Below are 27,564 nucleotides of genomic sequence, written 5' to 3' on the forward strand. Positions count from 1 at the left end.
GTACCCCAGAGTCGGACACGACTGAAGGGGAAACTTTACCTTTACCTGACAGCATAGGAACCACCGCCCTGCCCTCCGGGAAGAGCCCTATTTGCATAAGCACCACCCTTCTCATTTGCATACGGCCGCGCCTCCTGGTCCTTTCCCCCTTCCAGCCGCTCAGTGGTTAATCGGAGGCGGCTGCCCCGTCGGGCGGCGCATGCGCACAGCGCGGCCGAGAGGCAGTGGTTGCCCCGGCATCGCCGCCGAGGGAGGGCGAAGCGGCTGCCGGTCCGGCCCGAGAGGAGCCCCGCCGGGGCTGAGCCGGGACGCGAGGCCGCCCTCCGCTCCGCTGGGATGAAGGACCGCCTGGCCGAGCTAGCCGCGGTGAGGGGACACCCCCGGGGGCGGAGGGGGGCGGGCGCCGCCGCTGCTGCTGCTGCTGCTGCCCCAGAGGGATGCTGCCAGCCAGGGCGTATTGTTGTTTGTGTGCAAAGATGGGGATGCGGCGGGAGGGCTGGCCCTGGGGGAGCTGTGCCATCCATCGCTGGGGGTGCATGGGCAGCCATGTGGCGCTTCATGCCCATGCAGATTAGGGCCACTAGGCTCTGGGTGGGAATCATGCATTTGCGCGCATGAAATGCTCACAATACTCCGAAAACCCTCTTCTGGACAGTGGCTCAAGAGAAGTCGACTGCCAGGTTCCTCTGTATTGTAACTGCAGGGCATTAATTTTATTCATTTTGGAGGATTTTTAAAAATACAGGTCCCTATATTGTTAAATGCTCTTTTATAAATTTGTATTTTTTTAAAGTATGTATTATTGTTGTTATCTGAATGCCATTACAGGGTTCGGTTCAGTTCACTACTCAGTGCCATTTTAGTGATGCGGGACCCTCCTTCCTTCCTTCCCTCCTTTTAAAATTATCTAAAAAGTAATTGGCAGAACACACTATTTATAACGTCCAGTTTTGTCTGTGAAGAGGGAAAGCAAGCCTCTCTGGAGAGAGGGGATGGTGTGATGTTCCCAGATCTTGTTAGCTGGGTCATCTATTCATCCCTTTCTTTGTAAAATTATTTTAAAATAAATTTAGCAGGGAACATTATTACATAGTAGAGTGACATGTGTATTTAGTTCTATCTGTCAACATCTTAAAGGATCAGATTCTTGGTTGCACACATATCCCCTCCCAGCTTACTGTGCCATAGATCGGAGAAGCCTCATTGCTTCCAAAACCTCCAAAAGTTTCACTTTTCCTCAGCTTTGCTTGACCTCCCTCCCATATGACAGAATTGCCTGCCCCGGTAAAGGCAGATTGAAAACCAGGCTAATGTCTCATGTAGAGATACAGTAGATACTAGGTCGCCCCTTATGGGGGTATTTTGGGCTCACCAGAGCTTTTAATTATTTAATATTCCCTCTCATCGCAGAGTTTGGAGACTACTGAGTTAAAGCTTTCTTGCAGATTGTGGGGTTGGTGACTGAATATCTTATGGGGGGTCCAAAAGGATCAAAAGGGTGTCTGTAGAAAGGAGCGTAAGGTGACAGATTAAGATGATGTGGTATAAAGAGGGTGAGGCGGGGCTTAGAAGCAATGTGTAAACACAGGTGGTTGAACAAGGAGTTGTGGGGGTGAAGGGCTGGAATTTGTGCCAAAATGAAGGGGTGGGGGCATATGGCAAGTTGACCCGTGGCTTAAAATAGGGTATGATGACTCAGTTGTGAAACTAGCAGGCCAGGGCAGATTTGGGGGCGGGGGGCGGGATGGGTTGTGGGAGTGGCATGGTCCCTTACCAACATGTTTGCCCACTCCACTTCTGTAAGTGGCACCTACTTGACAAGGAAAGCAAACAGTGTGGCAGGCTTCCCCCGGGGTTTTCAGCCCAGGAATGCCCCGCAAGCTTGTAATTTACTCCACAAAAACACATGGCCTACGTCACGTTTTTCGGTGGGGTTTTCTGTGTGGCAGTGGGGTTTTTTAACCCTCTGCTTGTTGTGCTGCCCAGAGCTCCACTGGAGGGAGTGTGGTGCTGCCCTGCACCCCCACCCCCCGCTATCCCCAGCCACTGTGGAGCTCCCCCCCATCCCATCTGGATTAGGCCATAGAAGTCTCTCATTCCAATGTCACCTTGCTCGTGAGTTCCACAGGTGGCCAAGGACAGCCCTTGGCAAAAACTGGCCAAATGGTTAATAATCCTGAGCAAAGATTGCTGAGGATTGCTGAGACTGTATTTATGATGCTTTGAACCCTCCAGACATTGCTAATAACACTGAAATGTACAGGAGGAAATGTAGCAACCCAAATAGCCCAGACTGCCAGGAGTTTGGCAGAATTTACCTGCTAAGCCGAGATGCCCACGGTCAATACTTAAATGGGCGATCACCACCAAGGACAGTGTGATGCAGTGGCCAAGAAAGCCAATGAGAATTTGGGCTATATCAATAAGAGTATAGTGTCAAGTTCGAGGGATGTAATTGTACCTCTATTCTGCATTGGTTGGACCTCACCTGGGATATTGTGTACAGTTCTGGGCACCGCAATTCAAGAAGGGTATTGACAAGCTGGAACGGGTCCAGAGGAGGGCAACCTAAATGGTAAAAGGTCTGGAAGCCATGCCCTATAAGGAGAGACTTAGGGAGCTGGGGATGTTTAGTTTGGTGAAGAGAAGGTTAAGAGGTGACCTGATAGCCATGTTCAGATATTTGAAGGGATGTCATGTTGGTGAGAGTGCAAGCTTGTTTTCTGCTGCTCCAGAGACTAGGACTGGGAGTAATGGGTTCAAGGGGAAGGAAAAGAGATTCCCTGTAAACATTAAGAGGAACTTCCTGACAGTCAGGGCTGTTCGACAGTGGAATGCGCTACCTCGGAGTATAGTGGAGTCTCCTTCTTTGGAGGTTTTTAAACAGGCTGGATGACCATCTGTCAGGAGTGCTTTAATTGTGTGTTCCTGCATTAGTGGGGGTTGCCCTTGACGGCCCTTGGGATCTCTTCCAACTCTATGCTTCTATCATTCTACGACTTGGGTTTCTACTGAGGAAGTGCATGGCAAACCACCTCTTGATATCTCTTTCCTTGAAAACCCCATGAGGTGAGGACTTCATGGAGTCGCCATAGGTTGGTTGCAACTTAATGGTATTTCATTATGATTACGGTGGAAAATAGAATGGTTTCTTTGATGGAGTGTGATACCTGGATCAAAATGGGGAGCTCTACCTAAGCAAGGAGGAGGTATGTTGGGTGAAAGCTGGTGGGGCAGTGACACAGTAGTGGTAACACGAGTCAAAAAGACATACCTTGGCTGCACTTGATGCTTTTTGAGTTAAGTCTGGATGGGGTGCATAGCCCGAGAATTGAAGAAGAAGAAGAAGAGTTTGGATTTATATCCCCCCTTTCTCTCCTGTAGGAGACTCAAAGGGGCTGACAATCTCCTTGCCCTTCCCCCCTCACAACAAACACCCTGTGAGGTAGGTGGGGCTGAGAGAGCTCCGAGAAGCTGTGACTAGCCCAATGGACTAGGAAGGAACTGCTGAAATTAGTCAGATAACTGTCGTCCATTGAAACTGTTGGGTTTTGCGAGAAACTTCCAGGCCACAGAGAGACATCTAATTACTCTTTGGGTGTGGTGAGAAAAGGACAACAAACTTATCTGTGATCTTTACAGCGGGGTGGAATGAGGGTACTAATAACACGAGGCAGATATCAGTGAGCAAGCATTCCTTATCTGAGGTTTGTGGTCACACTAAATTTCACGTTGAGCCTGTTGAGCACACAACTGGAGGCGATGAACAGGCTGGATCGGCGTAAATGGATGGATGGGCATGGGTTTCTGATCAGACTGCAAGTGTGCATTTGCCACGGACCGTATTCATGGGGTTGTCTTCGCATGAAAGAAATTTAAGAACAATTCGTATGGTAGCGTCCAAACTGCACTGAGTTTGGGCCTCTATGGTAGGTTCTAGGATGGCATGGAAATACAGGAATGAAAACAGGAAGTGGAGGTCAGGAAGGGCCGCCATCTGGCCAGGATAGCCTGTAAAGGGAAACCAGTAGGTCACAGGCTTGGCTGGATCTTATCCTGATGTCATCTTCTCTTATTTAACCCATTAGTCCTCATCCGCAGCCAAAATGAGGGATTTTCTTCACCAGGTGGACTCTGATGGGCATGATTCACTAAGCAGCTAGGCCTGTGGTGGCGAACCTATGGCACTCCAGATGTTCATGGACTACAATTCCTATCAGTCCCTGCCAATTGGCCATGCTGGCAGGGGCTGATGGGAATTGTAGTTCATGAACATCTGGAGTGCCATAAGTTTGCCACCACTGAACTAGGCAGAATACTGTGTATCACTTTGCAAGCTGTCTCTGGATCTACAGCTCCTTTATACTTTGGAAAGGGAAATCTGCAAACTCAAAATCCAGGACAATTATTTTGAGAGCGAATGGCCACTGGACATTCTAAAGGAAAACCCGGTCAAGTGAGCCCTGGGGCGACCATACCTGAATGCAGTAACGGAGGGAACAAGACTGATTCTCCTCTGGTCTTATCTCGGCTATCAGCCCACTAAGCGAGGCAATATATGGCAGTCCCATGAGGAGAATAATTATGGCTTATTTTGTGGAGATGCTTGTAAGATTACTGAGAATTGCAAGAATTTCTTGCATGTTAAGGTTTTCTTGCTGAGGGCTTCCCTGTGTGTCGCTGTCCTTGGAAGTTCAGCGAGGTGGAAGGCTGCAGCCAGTAAAGAAGTTCTTGCAATTCCTCCCTAACTTTCTTTGACAAGCACCTACCAGGGCAGTCATTCAGCACAGAGATATTAGTTTAGGTGCTGAGGTCTTCACTCTCAACCAAAGTGCAGCCTACGTATCTGCGTCTGAGCTCTTTCATACCATGTATGTTTCCACCCCCCTCGCCAGAACCTGCCTCCTTAGCTTCCTTGGCAGCCAGCCCATGACACCGTGTTATCTTGAACACCTCCTCTGTCTAGTTTGCCAGCTGTGGGTTGGGAGATTTCTAGTCTGAAGCAGTGCCGTCCCAGTACAGGTTATCTGGCGCTTTTTCTCTTTGGAGAACTAAGCCACTGAGCAATGTACCAGGCGCACATGGGGAGTTCTCAGTTGGAACTAGGGATGTGAAAGGCCAAAAAAGAAAACCAGGGGAAATTCTGGGAGTTTTTCCCTGAGGTTTTCCTCCTCATTTTTTGATGGAAAAATGGGCAATTTTAGGGAGTAGAGAAAAATCTCCTGTGAAATATTTGGGTTTTTTTAAAAGAGTGAACTGCTTTTAAAGAAGAAGAGTTTGGATTTATACCCCACCTTTTCCTCCTGTAATGAGACTCCAGGTGGCTTACAAGCTCCTTTCCCTTCCTTTCTCCACAACAGACACCTTGTGAGGTAGGTGGGGCTGAGAGAGGTCTGAGAGAACTGTGACTGGACCAAGGTCACCCAGCAGGAATGTAGGAGTGCAGAAACACATCTGGTTCACCAGATAAGCCTCCGCCGCGCAGGCGGAGGAGTGGGGAATCAAACCCAGTTGTCCAGATTAGAATCCACCTGCCCTTAACCACTGCACCAGGCTGGCTCTCGACAAGGTGGGCGTACCGTGGATTTAGTCAGCTTTTAAATACAAGATGCCTTTCTGCACCTAAAAAGAGACCTGACCATTATGAGGGCAGCATGCAGGCCTTTCATGGCTTCTGTGGCCTTTTTGACCTGGCTCTGCTCTTGTGGTTGACTTTTTCACCTCTCCCTCAAACCAGGAGGACCGCGTACCCACAGGCTGGGGATCAAGTAGCTTATTGCCCTTCCTTGCTGGTGGAGAAACAAAGAACATAAGGAGGTGAGGCAGAAATTCCACCAAAACCTCCGAGGAAAACTCTGACAATGTCATTGAGAACTGAGCTCTCTCTGACCGGTAGCCGCAGGAAGAAGACAGCGACTCGCTCGAGCTGCGTCTTCCCGCGCGGATGTCACAACAGACCCTTTCCGTGGCCCTTATTTCTGACGTGCTTTGCAGCCCCAACTCGGGTCTTAAACACCTGAAAAAAGTTTTTGGTTTTTTTAACTGATGCGAGTGTGCAAGTTCCAGCGCACATCCAGTTTGGCCCCCACAAACGTGAATTGCTCTCTCTTCTTTGAATCTGTCGCGTTAGAATGACTGTTCAAAGTGGGTTTTTTATTTCACATATTTACGTGTGTTTATGTTTGTTTTTTTCTGTGCAAACAATAGAATCAATTTTTCTGCATTTTTTTTACTTTTAACAACTGCAGAGGGGGAGGATATGTGTAAGCAAAATAATGTATATCGCCTTCCTTTTGTTCTTATCTCTTCCTGAAGACACCAAGACACTAGAGAGGAAGGGAGGGTTTAAGTGTGTGTGTGTGTGTGTGTGTGTGTGTTTTTAGCAGCAACTGTTTTGTCATGTGGAAAAAAAATGCTGTGTTTTCTTCCAAAGGAGGGGATGTGAGATAAAGAGGAGTCTTCGCAGTAGCTGAGATGCTCTGTGAAGGCAAAATGCATGAAGAGATGTCTGTAAAATTATAGCTTTGGAATAGAATTCTAGAGAGCTTTAAAGTGCACAACCGGTGCGGTGTAGTGGCTAGAAGCTGGGAGACCCAGCGTCGAATCCCCACTCGACCAGAGAAGCTCACCTTGGGCCAGTCTCATACTCTCATCTTAGCCTACCTGATGGGGTTGTTGCGAGGTTAACGTGGAGGTGAGGAGAGCAGCGTAGATTAGAGAATTAGAGTCCAGATAACACGATTAGAGAAACTGCAGTATGCAGATTTTTGTGACGCTGGAAACCCCTCAGACATCCCCCTCGAAACAAAACAAAAAGGGAAAACGACAAGTGCCCAGGATCGCTGGGCAAAACAGACTTAATTCATCTACTTTTTACAGTGCAGTCATTCGTGGATGAGCTGCAAGCAGAGGAAACCTCCACGGGAAACCCTCACCAAATGGCAGAGGCAGGAGAATCTCTGCAGCAGCGCGCAAAATGGCAGGCACAACCCTGAAACTGGCAAGAGCTCCGTGCAGCAGGCGGGCAAAAGGATCTGTTTCGGTTGGCGACGCTCGTGTTTTCCTGCGGCGTGGGAACACAGAATGCCGAAACGGATCCTTTAAAACCGTCTGCAGGACGTTATATTTCTATTGTGTGGAATCCACCCACGTGACACAGTTTAGCATAACTCTTTACGCCCTGTGTATCTTGACTGCTTTGTTTGCCGGTGCAGGAAATGTTTAAGATTGTGCTGCTAAGGAGCATTAAGTCTTTTTTTTTTAAAGTCTCCATTGTTTTATAAAATCTCCTAACATTGAAACATTAGCAGGAAGTATATTTTTTTGCCTAAGGATAACACAGGCTCCAAATTTGTACCCATCTCCTCCCTCTCCCCTCAATTTGATAAGGTGGGCTATTAATAAATTAATTTATATTATTCTACTTGGGTTCTTTGTTTGTTTTACTGAACTCCTGGTTCCTTTTTGCCAAATGAGCGTTAGATGTCTCTTTCAGTCTTCATCGTCCTAACCTGTGTTTGTCAACTATAGTGTAATTGATAGCATGGGCCTTGTATATAATGAGTGGCTATTGGCTGTTTGTGTTGTAGTTCTTGACACATCCTCGCTCTTCAAATAAGTACTTCATTTTGTACTTTCTTCTGGGAGCCAGTGTGTTGTAGTGGTAAATGCTGGGGGGGAAGAATTAGGACTAATAAAAGGAAACACTTCTTCACGCAACGTGTGATTGGCGTTTGGAATATGCAGCCACAGGAGGTGGTGATGGCCACTAACCTGGATAGCTTTAAAGAGGGATTGGACAGATTGATGGAGGAGAAGTCGATCTATGGCTACCAATCTTGATCCTCCTTGATCTGAGATTGCAAATGCCTTAACAGACCAGGTGCTTGGGAGCAACAGCTGCAGAAGGCCATTGCTTTCACATCCTGCATGTGAGCTCCCAAAGGCACCTGGTGGGCCACTGCGAGTAGCAGAGAGCTGGACTAGATGGACTCTGGTCTGATCCAGCTGGCTTGTTCTTATGTTCTTAAGATCAGGTGCACTGTAATCTGGAGAACTGGGTTTGATTCCCCGCTCTGCCACTTGAGCTGTGGAAGCTTATCTGGGGAACCAGATTAGCTTGTGCACTCCAACACATAGCAGCTGGGTGACCTTGGGCTAGTCACAGTTCTTTGGGGCTCTCTCAGCCCTACCCACCTCACACGGTGTTTGTTGCGGGGGGGAAAGGAGATTGTAAGCCCCTTTGAGTCTCCTTGCAGGAGAGAAAGGGGGAATATAAGTCCAAACTCCTACTCCTCCTCTTCCTAGACCACTGCCTAAAAAGTCTGTGAAAACAATTAAATTAATTATTTTGTTAAAAATATGATTTGCTCTGGTTTGTGTTTTCAATTCATTTGTGTTTTGATTTGTGTTTTCAATTCATTTTCTTGCCTCCCGAGTCTTGCTTACAGGTGGATTTATTATTTATTATATTTTCATCCTGTGCTTTTTGGTGTCCTAATAAGACCTTGAAGACAGGCAATCAGTTCTGCAAAGCGATTGTAACACGACAGGGTTCTTTTCCGATTAATATTTCAAAAAACCACTCTTCGCCTTACGAAGCAAAAAGAAGTAAAATCAGAATACCCGTTCAGTACGAATGCTGAACCTTTAACTACAGAACTGGGAAGTGTTTCCCCAATTAACCGTTTCCTAAGGGCTGGTCTCCTAAGATTGTGTAGGAAAGTTCTTGATGCGTGTGTGTGTGTTCCCCTGTGTCTATTAATGAACTGAAAGCTTGGTTATTACGTCTTTCCAGTGAGTCATGATGGGGAGGTTGGGGGAGAGCCAAAAGTTTATTCTGACGGAAAGGGAAGAAATGTGTTGAATTTAGTCACTAATTCGAAGCTTGGCTGAGTACATCAACAACTGAATTTTGAAAATTCAGCTCTAGTAAACAGAACAAGTTGCTAGCAGAAGGAACGGATCACAGCTATGGACTGTCCTGTGCTTAAGTCTATTCTTTGCTTACACATTGCACCCTTCAAGTTAAGGCCCAAACACATTAGACTTTTCAAATGGAACACCTTCAAGTTACGTGACGTTTTTCTCCCTGATTTTTCTAGTGCACGCACAATGAAGACGGGGAAGCTTCTGTTGTCGTCGAAAATGATCATTACATGGAGGACTTCTTCCAACAGGTACAAATATCTTCCAAAGGCAGCCTAAGGGAGCCAGCGTGGTGTAGTGGTTAAGAGCAGGTGGATTCTAATCTGGAGGACGGGGTTTGATTCTCCACACCTCCACCTGAGTGGCAGAGGCTTATCTAGTGAATCAGATGTGTTTCTGCACTCCTACATTCCTGCTGGGCAACCTTGGGCTAGTCACAGTTCTTTCAGAACTCTCTAAGCTCCCATCTACCACACTAGGTGTCTGTTGTGGGGAGAGGAAGGGGAAGGAGCTTGTAAGCCACCTTGAGTCTCCTTGCAGGAGAGAAAGGGGGGATATAAATCCAAACTCTCCTCTTCCTCCTCCTCCTCCTCCTCCTCCTCCTCCGTAGAAGAGCCCTGCAGCATCAGTCCAGTGGTCAATCTTGTCTAGCATCCTGTTTCATACAGTGGCCAGCCGGTTACTCTGGAAAGCCGACAATGGGTCACAGAGGCCGTGGCCTTTCTCTGACGTTGCCTTCTGGCTCTGGGACTCCGGCGTTTATTGCCTCTGAACGCACAGGTTTCCTTTAATCCCCATGGCTCATGTTTTGTTGCCAAGTCATAGCTGACTTATGGCAACCCTGCAAGGTTTTCAAGGGAAGAGGTGCTCAGAGGCGGTTCTCCGTTGCCTGCTTCCGTGTCATGACACTGGCGTTCCTTCGAGGTCTCCCATCCAAATACTTGCCAAGGGGGAGGCTGAGGGTGTGGGACCGGCCCAAGGTCACCCAGCAGATTTTCATGGCAGAGAGGGGATTCGAACCTGGGTTTCCTAGATCCGGTTCCATCCTCTTAACTGGTAGGTAGTAGGCAAGAGCCAGCGTGGAGTAGTGGTTTCACCTAATCCACCTAATCTGGAGAACTGGGTTTGATTCCCCACTCCTCCACCTGAGTGGCAGAGGCTTACCTGGTTAACCAAATTTGCTTCTGCACTCCTACATTCCTGCTGGGTGATCTTGGGCTAGTCACAGTTCTTCGGAACTCCCTCAGCCCCACCTACCTCCCAAGGTGTCTGTTGTGGGAAGAGGAAGGGAAAGGAGCTTGTAAGCCACCTTGAGTCTCCTTACAGGAAAGGAAGGTGGGCTATAAGTCCAAACTCTTCTTCTTTTCCAGGCAACAAACGGGTGGTTTGCCATTGCCTACTTCTACATAGTAACTCTGGACTACATTGGTGGTCTCCCATCCAAGTTCTAACCAGGGCCAACCCTGGAAAGGAGCTTATAAGCCACTTTGAGTCTCATTACAGGAAAGAAAGGTGGGGTATAAATCCAAACTCTTCTTCTAATTGTTCCCCACCACTGCACAGAGGGTCCCTACCGCTGAGCAGAACTGAGCTGCCTGAGAGATCCCTCTTGTTTGAGTCAGTATAAGGAGGTTTCAGGTGCATAGCCAGGGAGTGGAGAGTCCAAAACCAGATATTGATATCTCATCCCAGATATTGGTTTGCTCGGCCTATAACAGTGGTGGCGAACCTTTGGCACTCCAGATGTTATGGACTACAATTCCCATCAGCCCCTGCCAGCATGGCCAACCAATTAATCACCCAAAAGGGAGGAGATCATCCCCTTACCCACAACATTTAGGACAAGCAAGTGTCTTTGCTATGCTAGCAGAGACTGATGGGATTTGTAGTCCATGAACATCTGGAGAGCCGCAGGTTGCAGACCCCTGCAAGAAGCTAATGTGCTTAAATTGAGGCTCTTATACTTTGGTCCAGTGGTTCTCAACCTGGGGGTCGGGACCCCTTTGGGGGTCGAACGACCCTTTCACAGGGGTCGCCTAAGACTCTCTGCATCAGTGTTCTCCATCTGTAAAATGGATAAATGTTAGGGTTGGGGGTCACCACAACATGAGGAACTGTATTAAAGGGTTGCGGCATTGGGAAGGTTGAGAATCCCACTTTAGTCCACACACTATTCACCGTGGTGGCGAAACTTTGGAACTCCAGATGTTATGGACCACAATTCCCATCAGCATGCTGGCAGGGGGCTGATGGGAATTGTAGTCCATAACATTTGGAGTGCCAAAGGTTCGCCACCCACCCCCCCCCCCCCCCCCCACTCCCCCCCCCCACCCCCCCCCCCCCCCCCCCCCCCCCCCCCCCCCCCCCCCCCCCCCCCACCCCCCCCCCCCCCCCCCCCCCCCCCCCCCCACCCCCCCCCCCCCCCCCCCCCCCCCCCCCCCACACCCCCCACCCACCACCACCCCCCCCCCCACCCCCCCTCCCCCCAACCCCCCCGCCCCCCCACTCCCCCCCCCCCCCAACCCCCCCCCCCCCCACCCCCCCCCCCCCCCAAAACACCCCCCCCCCCCCCCCCCCCCCCCCCCCCCCCCCCCCCTCCCCCCCCACTCCCCCCCCCCCCCACCCCCCCCCCCCCCCACCCCCCCCCCCCCCCACCCCCCCCCCCCCCCACCCCCCCCCCCCCCCACCCCCCCCCCCCCCCACCCCCCCCCCCCCCCACCCCCCCCCCCCCCCACCCCCCCCCCCCCCCACCCCCCCCCCCCCCCACCCCCCCCCCCCCCCACCCCCCCCCCCCCCCACCCCCCCCCCCCCCCACCCCCCCCCCCCCCCACCCCCCCCCCCCCCCACCCCCCCCCCCCCCCACCCCCCCCCCCCCCCACCCCCCCCCCCCCCCACCCCCCCCCCCCCCCACCCCCCCCCCCCCCCACCCCCCCCCCCCCCCACCCCCCCCCCCCCCCACCCCCCCCCCCCCCCACCCCCCCCCCCCCCCACCCCCCCCCCCCCCCACCCCCCCCCCCCCCCACCCCCCCCCCCCCCCACCCCCCCCCCCCCCCACCCCCCCCCCCCCCCACCCCCCCCCCCCCCCACCCCCCCCCCCCCCCACCCCCCCCCCCCCCCACCCCCCCCCCCCCCCACCCCCCCCCCCCCCCACCCCCCCCCCCCCCCACCCCCCCCCCCCCCCACCCCCCCCCCCCCCCACCCCCCCCCCCCCCCACCCCCCCCCCCCCCCACCCCCCCCCCCCCCCACCCCCCCCCCCCCCCACCCCCCCCCCCCCCCACCCCCCCCCCCCCCCACCCCCCCCCCCCCCCACCCCCCCCCCCCCCCACCCCCCCCCCCCCCCACCCCCCCCCCCCCCCACCCCCCCCCCCCCCCACCCCCCCCCCCCCCCACCCCCCCCCCCCCCCACCCCCCCCCCCCCCCACCCCCCCCCCCCCCCACCCCCCCCCCCCCCCACCCCCCCCCCCCCCCACCCCCCCCCCCCCCCACCCCCCCCCCCCCCCACCCCCCCCCCCCCCCACCCCCCCCCCCCCCCACCCCCCCCCCCCCCCACCCCCCCCCCCCCCCACCCCCCCCCCCCCCCACCCCCCCCCCCCCCCACCCCCCCCCCCCCCCACCCCCCCCCCCCCCCACCCCCCCCCCCCCCCACCCCCCCCCCCCCCCACCCCCCCCCCCCCCCACCCCCCCCCCCCCCCACCCCCCCCCCCCCCCACCCCCCCCCCCCCCCACCCCCCCCCCCCCCCACCCCCCCCCCCCCCCACCCCCCCCCCCCCCCACCCCCCCCCCCCCCCACCCCCCCCCCCCCCCACCCCCCCCCCCCCCCACCCCCCCCCCCCCCCACCCCCCCCCCCCCCCACCCCCCCCCCCCCCCACCCCCCCCCCCCCCCACCCCCCCCCCCCCCCACCCCCCCCCCCCCCCACCCCCCCCCCCCCCCACCCCCCCCCCCCCCCACCCCCCCCCCCCCCCACCCCCCCCCCCCCCCACCCCCCCCCCCCCCCACCCCCCCCCCCCCCCACCCCCCCCCCCCCCCACCCCCCCCCCCCCCCACCCCCCCCCCCCCCCACCCCCCCCCCCCCCCACCCCCCCCCCCCCCCACCCCCCCCCCCCCCCACCCCCCCCCCCCCCCACCCCCCCCCCCCCCCACCCCCCCCCCCCCCCACCCCCCCCCCCCCCCACCCCCCCCCCCCCCCACCCCCCCCCCCCCCCACCCCCCCCCCCCCCCACCCCCCCCCCCCCCCACCCCCCCCCCCCCCCACCCCCCCCCCCCCCCACCCCCCCCCCCCCCCACCCCCCCCCCCCCCCACCCCCCCCCCCCCCCACCCCCCCCCCCCCCCACCCCCCCCCCCCCCCACCCCCCCCCCCCCCCACCCCCCCCCCCCCCCACCCCCCCCCCCCCCCACCCCCCCCCCCCCCCACCCCCCCCCCCCCCCACCCCCCCCCCCCCCCACCCCCCCCCCCCCCCACCCCCCCCCCCCCCCACCCCCCCCCCCCCCCACCCCCCCCCCCCCCCACCCCCCCCCCCCCCCACCCCCCCCCCCCCCCACCCCCCCCCCCCCCCACCCCCCCCCCCCCCCACCCCCCCCCCCCCCCACCCCCCCCCCCCCCCACCCCCCCCCCCCCCCACCCCCCCCCCCCCCCACCCCCCCCCCCCCCCACCCCCCCCCCCCCCCACCCCCCCCCCCCCCCACCCCCCCCCCCCCCCACCCCCCCCCCCCCCCACCCCCCCCCCCCCCCACCCCCCCCCCCCCCCACCCCCCCCCCCCCCCACCCCCCCCCCCCCCCACCCCCCCCCCCCCCCACCCCCCCCCCCCCCCACCCCCCCCCCCCCCCACCCCCCCCCCCCCCCACCCCCCCCCCCCCCCACCCCCCCCCCCCCCCACCCCCCCCCCCCCCCACCCCCCCCCCCCCCCACCCCCCCCCCCCCCCACCCCCCCCCCCCCCCACCCCCCCCCCCCCCCACCCCCCCCCCCCCCCACCCCCCCCCCCCCCCACCCCCCCCCCCCCCCACCCCCCCCCCCCCCCACCCCCCCCCCCCCCCACCCCCCCCCCCCCCCACCCCCCCCCCCCCCCACCCCCCCCCCCCCCCACCCCCCCCCCCCCCCACCCCCCCCCCCCCCCACCCCCCCCCCCCCCCACCCCCCCCCCCCCCCACCCCCCCCCCCCCCCACCCCCCCCCCCCCCCACCCCCCCCCCCCCCCACCCCCCCCCCCCCCCACCCCCCCCCCCCCCCACCCCCCCCCCCCCCCACCCCCCCCCCCCCCCACCCCCCCCCCCCCCCACCCCCCCCCCCCCCCACCCCCCCCCCCCCCCACCCCCCCCCCCCCCCACCCCCCCCCCCCCCCACCCCCCCCCCCCCCCACCCCCCCCCCCCCCCACCCCCCCCCCCCCCCACCCCCCCCCCCCCCCACCCCCCCCCCCCCCCACCCCCCCCCCCCCCCACCCCCCCCCCCCCCCACCCCCCCCCCCCCCCACCCCCCCCCCCCCCCACCCCCCCCCCCCCCCACCCCCCCCCCCCCCCACCCCCCCCCCCCCCCACCCCCCCCCCCCCCCACCCCCCCCCCCCCCCACCCCCCCCCCCCCCCACCCCCCCCCCCCCCCACCCCCCCCCCCCCCCACCCCCCCCCCCCCCCACCCCCCCCCCCCCCCACCCCCCCCCCCCCCCACCCCCCCCCCCCCCCACCCCCCCCCCCCCCCACCCCCCCCCCCCCCCACCCCCCCCCCCCCCCACCCCCCCCCCCCCCCACCCCCCCCCCCCCCCACCCCCCCCCCCCCCCACCCCCCCCCCCCCCCACCCCCCCCCCCCCCCACCCCCCCCCCCCCCCACCCCCCCCCCCCCCCACCCCCCCCCCCCCCCACCCCCCCCCCCCCCCACCCCCCCCCCCCCCCACCCCCCCCCCCCCCCACCCCCCCCCCCCCCCACCCCCCCCCCCCCCCACCCCCCCCCCCCCCCACCCCCCCCCCCCCCCACCCCCCCCCCCCCCCACCCCCCCCCCCCCCCACCCCCCCCCCCCCCCACCCCCCCCCCCCCCCACCCCCCCCCCCCCCCACCCCCCCCCCCCCCCACCCCCCCCCCCCCCCACCCCCCCCCCCCCCCACCCCCCCCCCCCCCCACCCCCCCCCCCCCCCACCCCCCCCCCCCCCCACCCCCCCCCCCCCCCACCCCCCCCCCCCCCCACCCCCCCCCCCCCCCACCCCCCCCCCCCCCCACCCCCCCCCCCCCCCACCCCCCCCCCCCCCCACCCCCCCCCCCCCCCACCCCCCCCCCCCCCCACCCCCCCCCCCCCCCACCCCCCCCCCCCCCCACCCCCCCCCCCCCCCACCCCCCCCCCCCCCCACCCCCCCCCCCCCCCACCCCCCCCCCCCCCCACCCCCCCCCCCCCCCACCCCCCCCCCCCCCCACCCCCCCCCCCCCCCACCCCCCCCCCCCCCCACCCCCCCCCCCCCCCACCCCCCCCCCCCCCCACCCCCCCCCCCCCCCACCCCCCCCCCCCCCCACCCCCCCCCCCCCCCACCCCCCCCCCCCCCCACCCCCCCCCCCCCCCACCCCCCCCCCCCCCCACCCCCCCCCCCCCCCACCCCCCCCCCCCCCCACCCCCCCCCCCCCCCACCCCCCCCCCCCCCCACCCCCCCCCCCCCCCACCCCCCCCCCCCCCCACCCCCCCCCCCCCCCACCCCCCCCCCCCCCCACCCCCCCCCCCCCCCACCCCCCCCCCCCCCCACCCCCCCCCCCCCCCACCCCCCCCCCCCCCCACCCCCCCCCCCCCCCACCCCCCCCCCCCCCCACCCCCCCCCCCCCCCACCCCCCCCCCCCCCCACCCCCCCCCCCCCCCACCCCCCCCCCCCCCCACCCCCCCCCCCCCCCACCCCCCCCCCCCCCCACCCCCCCCCCCCCCCACCCCCCCCCCCCCCCACCCCCCCCCCCCCCCACCCCCCCCCCCCCCCACCCCCCCCCCCCCCCACCCCCCCCCCCCCCCACCCCCCCCCCCCCCCACCCCCCCCCCCCCCCACCCCCCCCCCCCCCCACCCCCCCCCCCCCCCACCCCCCCCCCCCCCCACCCCCCCCCCCCCCCACCCCCCCCCCCCCCCACCCCCCCCCCCCCCCACCCCCCCCCCCCCCCACCCCCCCCCCCCCCCACCCCCCCCCCCCCCCACCCCCCCCCCCCCCCACCCCCCCCCCCCCCCACCCCCCCCCCCCCCCACCCCCCCCCCCCCCCACCCCCCCCCCCCCCCACCCCCCCCCCCCCCCACCCCCCCCCCCCCCCACCCCCCCCCCCCCCCACCCCCCCCCCCCCCCACCCCACATCAGCCTCTGTCAGCATGGCCAATTGGCCATGCTGACAGAGGCTGATGGGAATTGTAGTTCCTGAACATCTGGAGAGCCGCAGGTTCCCTACCCCTGGTGTAGCATAAGACAGAACTTTCTGATTTTAAATGAGAAGAAAAGAAGGAGAGTTTTGGATTCATACCACTCCTTTCTCTCCTGTAAGGAGACTCAAGGTGGCTTACAAGCTCCTTTCCCCTCCTCTCCCCAAAACAGACACCTTGTGAGGCAGGTGGGGCTGTGAGAGTTCTGAAGAACTGTGATTAGCCCCAAGTCCCCCAGCAGGAATTAGGAGTGTGGAAACTCATCTGATTCACCAGATAAGCCTCTGCCACTCAGGTGGAGAAGTGGGGAATCAAACCCGGTTCTCCAGATTGGAATCCACCTGCTCTTAACCACTACACCACGCTGGTCAGATGAGCCTCTTTGGCAAGGGTTTCTTTAAATAGGACAGCTGTTCCAGGGAAAATCCATATCTTGAAGCTGCTTGCCAAATCTTGGTGTTCACCATTGTTACAATTCTGTCATCCTGGAAGTCATCTAGTGGTATAGGAAATGTATAGAAACGTGTTTAGGAGTGTTGTCAGTATTTCTGCACTGGTGTTTCCCAGTGATATTGACACTTTTCCTGAGTGTTCTTAAAACAGTTGTTTTACTTGAAACCCCATTTCTAAAAGCTACCCAGTCACCATTATGAGAAACTTGTTACGAGATGCCACATTTCCAGCTCTTGATTGCAATCGAAAAGAACCCTGATTTGGAATGGGGCCATGGAATGGGGAGAGAAGGGTATTTGTCTGTCTCTCACTGTTGCTTGTTAATGGTGAAAGGCAGATACCGTGTTTCTCCAAAAATAAGCCCTATCATGATTTTTCAGGATTTTTGGAGGATGTTTGAAATATAAGTCCTACTCCAAAAATAAGCCCTACCGGTAGTCACAGATCAGGATGGTGTGATCCAGCAGGGTGCTCCTTGCCAATGAGGATGCAGCTTGCATCACACGTGACGGGGAAGCAATGGGGGCTGCCGAGAGCCCGCCTTAATTAATTGTGAAGGTACCGTATTTCCCTTAAAATAAGCCCTTCCCCAAAAATAAGCCCTAATGCATCTTTTGGTGCAAAAATTAATATAAGACCCTGTCTTATTTTCGGGAAAACACGGTAATTCTGTATTAATTGTTACTTTCAGATTTCTAGCAGAGCAGCTGTTATTAGATGCATGATAATGGATCCAGACCAGGTGCTTAGGAGCAGCAGCAGCAGAAGGCCATTGCTTTCACATGCTGCATGTGAGCTCCCAAAGGCATCTGGTGGGCCACTGCGAGTAGCAGAGGGCTGGACTAGACGTACTCTGGTCTGATCCAGCAGGCTCTTTCATATGTTCTTATGGATGGTTGTATGATTTCTTACTAGCTGGAAAGTCTACCACTGACGATGAACTGGAAGAGATGCTGGAGAGCGGCAACCTTTCCATTTTCACTTCCGACGTACGTATTTCGAGTCTCCTTTGCTGTCCTGCTTATGCCTGCCTCTCTCTTTCTCATAAACAATGTTGTCAGTCTGCTGATTTGCTTCTTAAACCCCAAAGATTATCCTGGACACCAAAATTACCAGAGAAGCTCTGGATGAAATTGAATCACGTCACAAAGACATCATCAAATTGGAATCCAGCATCCAGGAGCTGCATGAGATGTTTATGGACATGGCGATGCTCGTTGAAGTCCAGGTGGGTCAAACCAAATTGAGTTCATTGCTGGCCATCAAATATTTCATTAGCATGTTTGAATTTTCACAGAGCGTTGTTGGATTGAGTACTTTCACCTTGGCTGAGGATGCTCAAGGCATCTTCTTCGTCATGTCTGAGGACTCCACTGAAATGAAAGGAAATTTCGAACAACCTACCCCTGACAGTCAGAAAGTTCTTTCTGATGTTTAGGTGGGATCTCTTTTCCTGCACCTTGAACCCATTACTTCTGGTCCCAGTCTCTGGAGCAGCGGAAAACAAGCTTTCTCCCTCTTCGACATGACATCCTTCAAATATTTAAACATAGCTATCATGTCCCCCCCCTTAACCTTCCCATTTCCAGACTAAACATCCCCAGCTCCCTGTCTTTCTTCGAATCCATGCCCTACGAAAAGAGAGGGAGCTGGGGATGTGTTCAATCTACAGAGGAAAGTGAAAGGATTAAAGGGGGGGGCGTGTAACTTATGTTCATCAACTGAAGGAATACTATGTAATCAAGAGGAGTAAGCTTGTTTTCTGCTGTCTCAGGGCAGAGGCGTACCGGCATAAAACAGCCCCCAGGGGCAAGGCCTGCTATAGCTTTTTCAAACTATGCTAGTCTCCCACCACTCCATTCGGCCGCTGGGAACAAATATGAAGCTGCGTCTTCTTTGTAGCTGAGTTGTGATGGTGAGAGGATAGCTGGAGTCTTTTGGGCTGCTCCCTCACTGTGCCACCTTCCCAGGACCACAAGTGGAGCTGTGTTGTCCAGCTGACTTCTTCAAAGTTAGAGCTGAAGGCCACAACTCAATATATCTGATGGGGCATTGATCTGCGAAGGCAGCCAATGACAAACGTAAGCAGTATTTGCAAAGCTTTCCATGAGTTCGCATCCAATAAAGGTTGAAGGATGGAAATGGCCAGTGCGGTTCACCATTCCGAAACATGGTAAAGGAACTCTCTGCTGCATTCATTCTGTGACTCAATACATACATAATGCCAAACCTTGGTTTGATGCTACGTGAATCCATTGTGAGCTGAGGCACCCCTTCTCTTCCTCTTTTCTCCTTTCATACTGTTCAATTTCTTCTCTCTGGTGGTTTGTTGACAGTGCAAAGATAGCTCCTATGAGTGAACTGGGTGAGCTGTGGCTTGTGCAAACCATGGTTGGCCTGGAAATCAGAGCGGCAAACCGTAGTTTGATTGTGGTTCGATTTTCTAGGTAAATTGTGGTTTCTGTTAAGCATGTTTGCCTCATTTACTTGTAGCATCAATCTGGTTTTCCCAATGAACGGGAACGAGTAGGAATCCAAGGGCATGGGAGTGGGAACCCTCAAGGACATTCAGGTAGCATCAAACCATGGTTTGTAACTAAGTCTGAACTGGGTGTATAGGCAATAGAAAAGAATCCCACAGAACAGAGGAACCAAACACAATTTCCTAAAAAGAATGTTTTCAAAATGCAATGCTTTGGGCAACTGCTTCATGTGGGAAAATATGTGGGCCACGCCCAACAAATATTCGAGTAAGATTTGACACCCCTTGATGTCCCAAATTAGATTGCAGTTAACATTTTATGGAGAAGTCGATTTATGGCTACCAATCTTGATCCTCCTTGATCTGAGGTTGCAAATGCCTTAGCAGACCAGGTGCTCGGGAGCAACAGCCGCAGAAGGCCATTGCTTTCACATCCTGCCTGTGAGCTCCCAAAGGCACCTGGTGGGCCACTGCAAGTAGCAGAGAGCTGGACTAGATGGACTCTGGTCTGATCCAGCTGGCTTGTTCTTATGTTCTTAACATTCCTTGGACTTGACATCCTATAAGCAGTCACATCAGGTAAGTAAGCATGAATTGCTTTCTTAGGATCAGCGCAGCCATTTTGGGGACTGAAAGTTTAAACACAAGCTCCTTTCTGCATAGCATTTTGATTTCCTGTTTAACTTACCATATCGGGTGGGTTTCGCACCCCTTCTGTGGGGCTTTTTACTGAATGCAGAAGTTGAACGTGACGTGAGCACCTTTAACCCTTTCCTGTTTATTGCTGCTGATAATGTCTGCTGACGGACAGAACTATCCAGGTAACGCTTCTCTAATAAATTCCCTGTGTTTCCCATGCCTCGTTCCATGAGTTGGTTCATCAGACCTATTATATGCTTGCATACTGGCATCCTAACCAGAAGCTTTCAAGGGGGGATCCTGTGCAGCTTTCTTGGCAGAGTGATGATCCAAACCTCATTTCCCAAATTCCCATCCAGCACCTTAACCATTATTCCACACTGTCTCCCTGTTGATTAATTCTGATTAATTGCTTGCCTTGCAAATCCCTTACTGGGGTTGTCATAAGTCATCTGTGACTTGACCGCACTTTACACACACGCACCAATTAGACTTTATTTTTGGGGGCCCTACCTCTAGAAGGGAGCCCAGAGTGGCGCATCTAATGTATCAACAAATCAATTTCACAAATTACAAGAGCCAAAATTAGAAACCATAAAACGGGGACACCGTTGTCATCAGCCAGAAGTACGGCGCCTGCAGCTAGCCAAAGCCTCTTGCAGGTCCTCCACCGTTTTGAACCTGCAGCGGGCCACTATTCCACAAGGTTGTGGCCGCAGCAAGTGTTCTAAGAGAAGGGCTCGTGAGCAGATTTTGCAGTGAGGGTTGTAGGAAGGTATAAAGACGGGGAAGGCGGATGGTGCCGCGCTCAACATTTCATGCTCGTCCCGATTTAGAATGCCAGTTCCTACTCAAAAGCGTCAAAAGCATTTCTCATTTTTGCAGCCACGCTTTCTGTTTCCATTATTTCCCACCCAGCCAGCCACCCACCCACTCCGCCTGCTTTCACTGTTGTGACCCTTGCAAAACATAAAAAAAAAGGAAGAAAAGGCTATTTTTCTTCAAAATGTGAATGCCACTGTCACAATTCCCAGCTGTACATCTGTTGCACATAACCCTTGTTCTAAATCTGCTTGAGGACATTTCTTCCCACCTCGGCTTATTCAGCCAACGCTGGAAAATTGTCTTTCACGGTGAAACTCTTGTTTTCTGTTTCCACGGTTTAATGCGAAGGGGGAAATGGTCAACAGCATTGAGAAAAATGTGCTGAACGCGGCCGATTACGTCGAACATGCAAAAGAGGAGACCAAGAAAGCCGTCAAATATCAAAGCAAAGCTCGCAGGGTAAGAATGGGGTTTCTTGTTCAGTGTATTGTCGAAGGCTTTCACGGCCAGCATCACTAGGGTGTTGTGGGTTTTCTGGGTGTATGGCCGTGTTCCAGTAGCATTTTCTCCTGATGTTTTGCCTGCATCTGAGGCTGGCATCTTCAAAGGATCCTGCTATGACTGCCAGTAATCTTTATGTCTGAGTGGGGATTCAAGTTCACACCTCTTGGATTTCAAATGGGATACTGGCCTTCCCAAGCGTCATTTCGACATCACTTTTTCCGAAACGGAGATGACAAACTTTTGCTTTCCTTTGGCAGAAAAAGTGGATAATTCTGGTTGTTGCGCTGGTTGTGGTGGCCGTAATTGCTCTAATAATTGGCTTGTCGGTCGGATCTTAGCGACGCTCGGATGCGCCAGCCCGTATCTCACTCTGCTATCGAGGCAGTAAGTACTAATCAACTAACTTGCCTTTCTGGCAAACGGCTTAGCCCGGTTAAGTTGCCTTCTGTGCTAATTTGCATCCGCCTGCCGTTTAACATGAGTCCGTGGTCCAATTTGTCTGCTAAGCCAGAGTGTTCCCTTCAACATCTGCATGAGCCCCGAATGGCTTTGTGGATACAGTCTGGGCTGAGCCCCCTAGTGGCTGACTGCCGAATATCCTCGAGTCTCCTAAACGCACTGTGGCTAGGACAAGCTCTAATTGCTAGACCAGAGCTTTTCCGCTGTACTAACTTGCGTTGGTGTAGAAATGCACCAGCTTTAGCAACAGCAACAGGATTCTTCCTGAAGATATAGAGAAAGGTGGTTTGTAGAGAACATTTGGATCAGCGCTACAGCCAATAATCCTCTTTCGTCCTGTACATTGTGTGGAATAAGCTGTTTATGTTAAAGCTGTTTGTTTGATAGGACAAAAAAGAATGCTTTTGTGAGATCCCTCGCCCTGTCATAGCCAAGAAGTATGTGGTATAGCTTCTGATCTTTCCTCCAAAACCAGCGTCTTGTTGCAAAGTCTTTGGTTCCCCCACATTAGTTCTCATTGTCACCCCACTATTCCTAAAATCATCCCAGGTGGGGTGGAATAGTTGCAGTTCCTTGCTCCATTTCCTTTCCTGCATCATTTCCCACCCCCCACCAAACAAACATATACACACCAAAATCCAGATTGTAAGCTCCTCAAAGCGGGGATCTTTATTACTTTTGTTATACAGTTAAGCCCCGGGCACCCCAGGTAGTATGAGTCAGGAATAATGACCCACGTTTCTTTGTCTGCCAAAAGCACTTCTGTGTAATCTAAAACACTGCATGCCTCTGTATCAACAGATTAAAACTCCAGTTGAATTAAAAGAGCTGTCATGTTTGGCACAGACATCAAGTGAAACTGTGTTTGTTTTTTATTGCCATTCACTCTGATTTTCAGTTTCGGAAGTAAGAGTGGAGGAAGAGGGGAGAACAAAAGGAACCAAACACACAACAGATACCATATTTAAGACTGAGAGCCCAATCCAGAGTGGGGGGAGCAAATCCTCCAATGGATGCAGGGCGGGCTTGTTCGGACGAGGGTGTCCACTCCACCGGCAAAAGGGGCACCCGCCTGATGCAGAATGGCGTGCTGACAGGGGAGGGTGTATTCCAGTGGGGCCCCGTGGGCAGAGCCCATTGCAAGAGGCTTCCATTGAGCATTCCGTCCTTGGATGCCACCACAGCCAGCCCCAAACTCCCACTGTGATTTTCCCGGCACAAGTTCCTTTCCCTTCGGGGATTTCCCGGGAACAGGAAAATTTTGTGGTTTTCCTCCTACCTCTGCCGCTGGGGAAGCTGATAGAAGAAGCAGCAGCAGCAGCATTGACCGCCGCATTCCCCTCCCCCCGTCTGGATTGGGCTGTTAATAAGCCAACTTCAGATCCCAGTTTGATATGCCCGGCAGGCACAGCAACTGGCCCCTTATCTCTCCCTTTCCGATCTGGCCACGGTGATCCATGCCACGGTCACCTCTAGATTAGACTACTGTAACTCGCTCTGCGCGGGCTTACCTTTAGCCATGATCCGGAAATTGAAACTCGTACAAAATGCAGCAGCCAGGCTCCTCTCTGGGGCAACAGCGAGGGACCGGATTACGCCGGTCCTATACCAACTGCACTGGCTGCCAATCGAGTACGGGGTCATGTTTAAAGGTTTTGGTATTGACAGCTTCAAAGCCGACTTTCGCGGCCCCTTGCCAGCCCTGCTTATCCTCGAGGACCGTCTCTACTCCCTATACCGCCCTTCCCTAGGCCCCTCTCGGCTCATCGGGGCCCGGAGACCTACTGGTGATCCCCTGGCCCCAAAGGCGATCCAGCTATGGCAAAGCTCTACAAAGGAGCCAGGGCTTTTCTGGCTCTCTGGCCTCACTACCTGTGAATAAGGAACAGGCTTCCGGGTGAGATCAGGGAGCCCTCTTGGGACTTACAGAGTTTCCATGAAACAGAAGGGCCCTTGTAAAGCGGACCTGTTCCGCCAGGCGTTTGGCTCAAAACTGGGATGATGTCAACTCCGCCAAAAGAACATATGGCCTCCCGTAGGTATATAAAGGGGGAAGGAGGGTTGTTTGAGTATTTTATAAGCGCCAAAGTACAGCCATCTGTAGTTAAGTATTTTATATATATTCATTTGTATGGAATTATGTATTTGATGTTTAAAATTGTTTTTAGTGTTGATGGACACTGCCCTGAGCCTTTGGGGAGGGCGGTATATAAATATAAATAATAAAATAAAATAAAAAATAATCAACCACTTTATTGAAATTGTTAGAGATGGAGATGCCCCGCGTTCAAGGCACTCCCATACTTACAAACAAAAAGTTATTAAACCCTGACTTCTGAACCGAGTCCTCAGTTCAGTCCTGTAATTGAGTATTGCTTGAATCTGGTTGTGGCCAGACGCAATTTCCAGTGAAACTGCTTACTCTCAAATAGATGTGGCTTGGGGCGTGAATGTTCGTCTTTTGCATCTTCTGTATTTTTTAACGTTCTGTTGCAGCCAAACTAACGTTGGGTTCCCCCCCCCCTTTTTTTTTTGCAGAAATTGATGATCATACTCATTTGTGTAACTTTATTGCTCATAATCCTTGGGATTGTCCTAGCGTCGACCTTCTTGTAGCAAGCAACACATTCCAGGAACGCGGCGAAGCGTCCTAAGATCCTCGTGTGAGAAACCAAGCCAGCCTATTAGAGTATAGATTCACTGTAGTCCGATGCCTCTTTTTAGGGATCCAGATTGACATTCAGCTATTATTTAGTCAGCAGTCCCAAATTGATGGGAGAGGTCCCTTCTAGAGAATAGCATCTTGTGGCCTTGAAAGCTATTCAGATTTCCTTTCTGCACTATTTTGAAGATGCCTTCTGATTATTTTTGATAGGACAGTGTTACCCAAGTGGAATGAATTGTCCCCGAGTACTGAGCCTTTGCCTTCATTCTCCATTAATTAATTCGTCTTATTAACATAGCAGAGAGTCTTAATTTAAAACTGAAGCAGCCACGTTCTCTTAAAGAACTTCTAACCGGCATAGGATTGCAGTCAGACATTACAGGCGTGTTCTTTTGCAATCAACGAGTCTTTGGCTTTCAGGTAAATGTAACCAGGGGCGATAAGTGAAATCTATTTTCTTTCCAGCTTAAAAAAAAAAACTGTCTTAAAATGTAACCTTAAAAATGGGCATAATATCTATCACAAGTCAGCGTGTGTCTTAATTTGTGAGGCGTTTCCTAGTCTTTTCGGCAGCTACCTAGAAGCGAGTTCCTTTTTCTCAGTAGTGACCAGCCAAAACTGTGAGTAAGGTTTGTCTTAACATTCCTTTGCTTGTCACAAAACATGTTTTTTTTAAGAGGATTTCCTCCACCGTGAAGTTTACTATTCATCCCCCCCGCATTTTGTGTTTTCTATCAGCTTTTTCCCCACTTCCAAACTTGTCATAGATCTCGCTGAGGGCTCCAGTTTTCTGGAGAGTAACAGAAGGTGCTCCCTGGCACTCTGATCCGGAGCTCCGCATTCCCTTTGGATCCTGGAGCTCCCACAGACTTCCCCATTCTGTTTTGCGGAAGGTGAAGCTTTTTCACTCATCCTCTTGCAGGTACTAAACACCCTCCAGCATCAAAGTTAACGAATACGCTTTCGTAGGTGCAGTTCTTCAGATACTATTGTTCGCTTCCTTGCCAACCCCCCCCCCCCCCCACAAGTCCTTTTTGTTTCATTGGGACCTCTGCTCGCATTCAATTTGGGGGCCCTTCCTCACAATGGCTAATAACTGAGAAAAATGCTTCCAGTAAAAATACGACTATGAAGCAAAGCTAAGAGCATTTCAAAGCTTGGTTTGATTTTTGAGTACTTCTAATCGGTGACGAAACGCGGCCCCGTCGATTGGATCGGCGTTACAACGTTGGCTGCAGTGTAGCGAGCCCCGATTTCCTTTCCGTGAAGGAACTGCAACAAAAATCAAGGTTTTCTTTCTTTAAATTTCCACTTGGTCTTTAATGAAGGAGAGGGAGCAGGGGAGGGACAGGCGTTCGTCCTAAAAATGAAACACTGAATTTGTTGGGAGGGATTTGCCTTGTGAATTTCCCTGGCATGAATGAAGTGTTCGCAAAGGACTCGACCCAAAGTCAGTTCTGGTGAAAATAAGGAACCTTCAGACGCCTGCTTTCTCTGGGTTGGGTTAAAAGTTGTGCAGCTGTTAGCAACTTCTGTGCATTTCAGAAGTAACCAAAACACACTTGTTGCTGATTAGCTTTTTTTTTTTTTTACAAAAAACTGTGTTTGTGTTATTACTGTGTAAAATGTTGATAGCTGTGTTTTGATTTCCAGTTGTTTCAAATATATTAATGTAGATATGTAGATATTTATTCCAGAAGTGAAATGAACTTACAACAGGTGCCTTAAAAAATACATGGCCTTGAAATATTTATTTCTGTGTTTTTCAACAAGAATAAACTTGCAGATATATTTTGTGTTACAGGTAACCTTTCTCACCACTCATAGTGTGACCTTTTACATATTTACAGTGTATATTCTTAAATGTTTGTTGCATATATAATAAAACAAAAAGATAACATTTCTAAGTGTCTGATGGTGTCTAATTTCCTTACATGCAAAAAAACTCTTCTAAATGAATGTTTACTCTTAAACTATGGGCATTGACCTATATTTCACATAAGGTTGGATTGTTTTTGTTAATGCTGCTTCAGAAGTTAATACAGGGACTTTGCATTGCCATCTCTTGCTACTGGTGAAATACCAGTCTCATATAGAAGCATTCAGTATGATGGCCATGAACCCCAACCCCTTTTTCTGTTGCTTTCTTGTAGGCTGGCTGTTGGCTGTTACAGTCACTGAGACGTTTTCCAATGGACTGGGAGCCTGCCCCCACATATCTGGGACAAACAGCACAGTGGATACGGGGGGGGGGGGGGGGGGGGGGTTGCTCAGCCAAGTCAAGGTGGATGATGGAACTGGCCTGACAGGCAAGAAGAATGCCTCAGAACCTCCCCTCCCTACCCCCACCCCCATGGCCATAACTTCCCCTCCCTATCCCCAGCCATAACCAGATGACAAGCCCCTCCCCTTTCCCCCCAGGATGGGTGGGCCTTGACCAGACGATGGCCCCTCTTCCTACTTTTTCCCCTTCTCTCCCCTCGCCCACTCCTCCCCTCCATGTGGGTGGGCCACGAGCAGATGACAAGCCCCCTCCCTCCTGCCCAGTTTGGGTGGGCCATGACCATGTAACGGCCCCCTCCCTATCCCTTTCCCCCAGGGTGAGGGGGTTTCTGGCTCATCTTCCCTCTCCACTCCGCGAGGGAGAGGGACAGGCTAGATGTATTACATTTTGTTTTTTGCTTCCAGCCTTCCCTTGCTTATAGGTCAGTGGTGGCGAACCTTTGGCACTCCAGATGTTATGGACTACAATTCCCATCTGCCCCTGCCAATTGGCCATGCTGGCAGGGGCTGATGGGAATTGTAGTCCATAACATCTGGAGTGCCAAAGGTTTGCCATCAAGGTTATAGGTCTTCCGGGGCACTGTGCAAAATAGAGTGCTGGACTGGAAGGACACATGATCTGATCCAGCAGGGGTCATGGAAATAGACCCTGGAGTCTACAGTTGCTTTTAATAAAAAGGAGAATGTTATAGAAATTTAGGCATGTTAGTTATGTCAATTCTTGAATCCAATGGTGGTCTGAAATGCCCTTTGCTATGGGTCCCCAGATGCCTATCCCCCTCTAAGTGAAACCACGGCCTCTCTCCAGATACAGGCTAGTGCAGTGATGGCGAACCTATGGCACGGGTGCCAGAGGTGGCACTCAGAGCCCTCTGTGGGCATGCGCAAACAGAGTTTGTCATTGCCCCCTCCCACACATCTAGGCTGGCCTGGGCCACTGGGCTCGATTATTAGCATTAAAC

At 55.4% G+C, this 27,564-nt stretch overlaps 1 protein-coding gene across 1 annotated transcript; it reads left to right on the forward strand.

Annotated features, from left to right (window-relative positions):
* The first annotated feature begins 220 nt into the window (after positions 1-220).
* Positions 221-26,223, forward strand: STX2 (syntaxin 2). Its single transcript, XM_048513854.1, has 7 exons — positions 221-366; positions 9,105-9,222; positions 17,661-17,734; positions 17,836-17,973; positions 21,040-21,150; positions 21,453-21,579; positions 24,193-26,223. The coding sequence occupies exons 1-6, from the start codon at positions 337-339 to the stop codon at positions 21,531-21,533; spliced, it is 552 nt and encodes a 183-aa protein (XP_048369811.1). The 5' UTR covers positions 221-336; the 3' UTR covers positions 21,534-21,579; positions 24,193-26,223.
* Positions 26,224-27,564: the final 1,341 nt, after the last annotated feature.

Source organism: Sphaerodactylus townsendi, linkage group LG13 (genome assembly GCF_021028975.2).
Source record: "Sphaerodactylus townsendi isolate TG3544 linkage group LG13, MPM_Stown_v2.3, whole genome shotgun sequence".
NCBI lineage: Eukaryota > Metazoa > Chordata > Lepidosauria > Squamata > Sphaerodactylidae > Sphaerodactylus > Sphaerodactylus townsendi.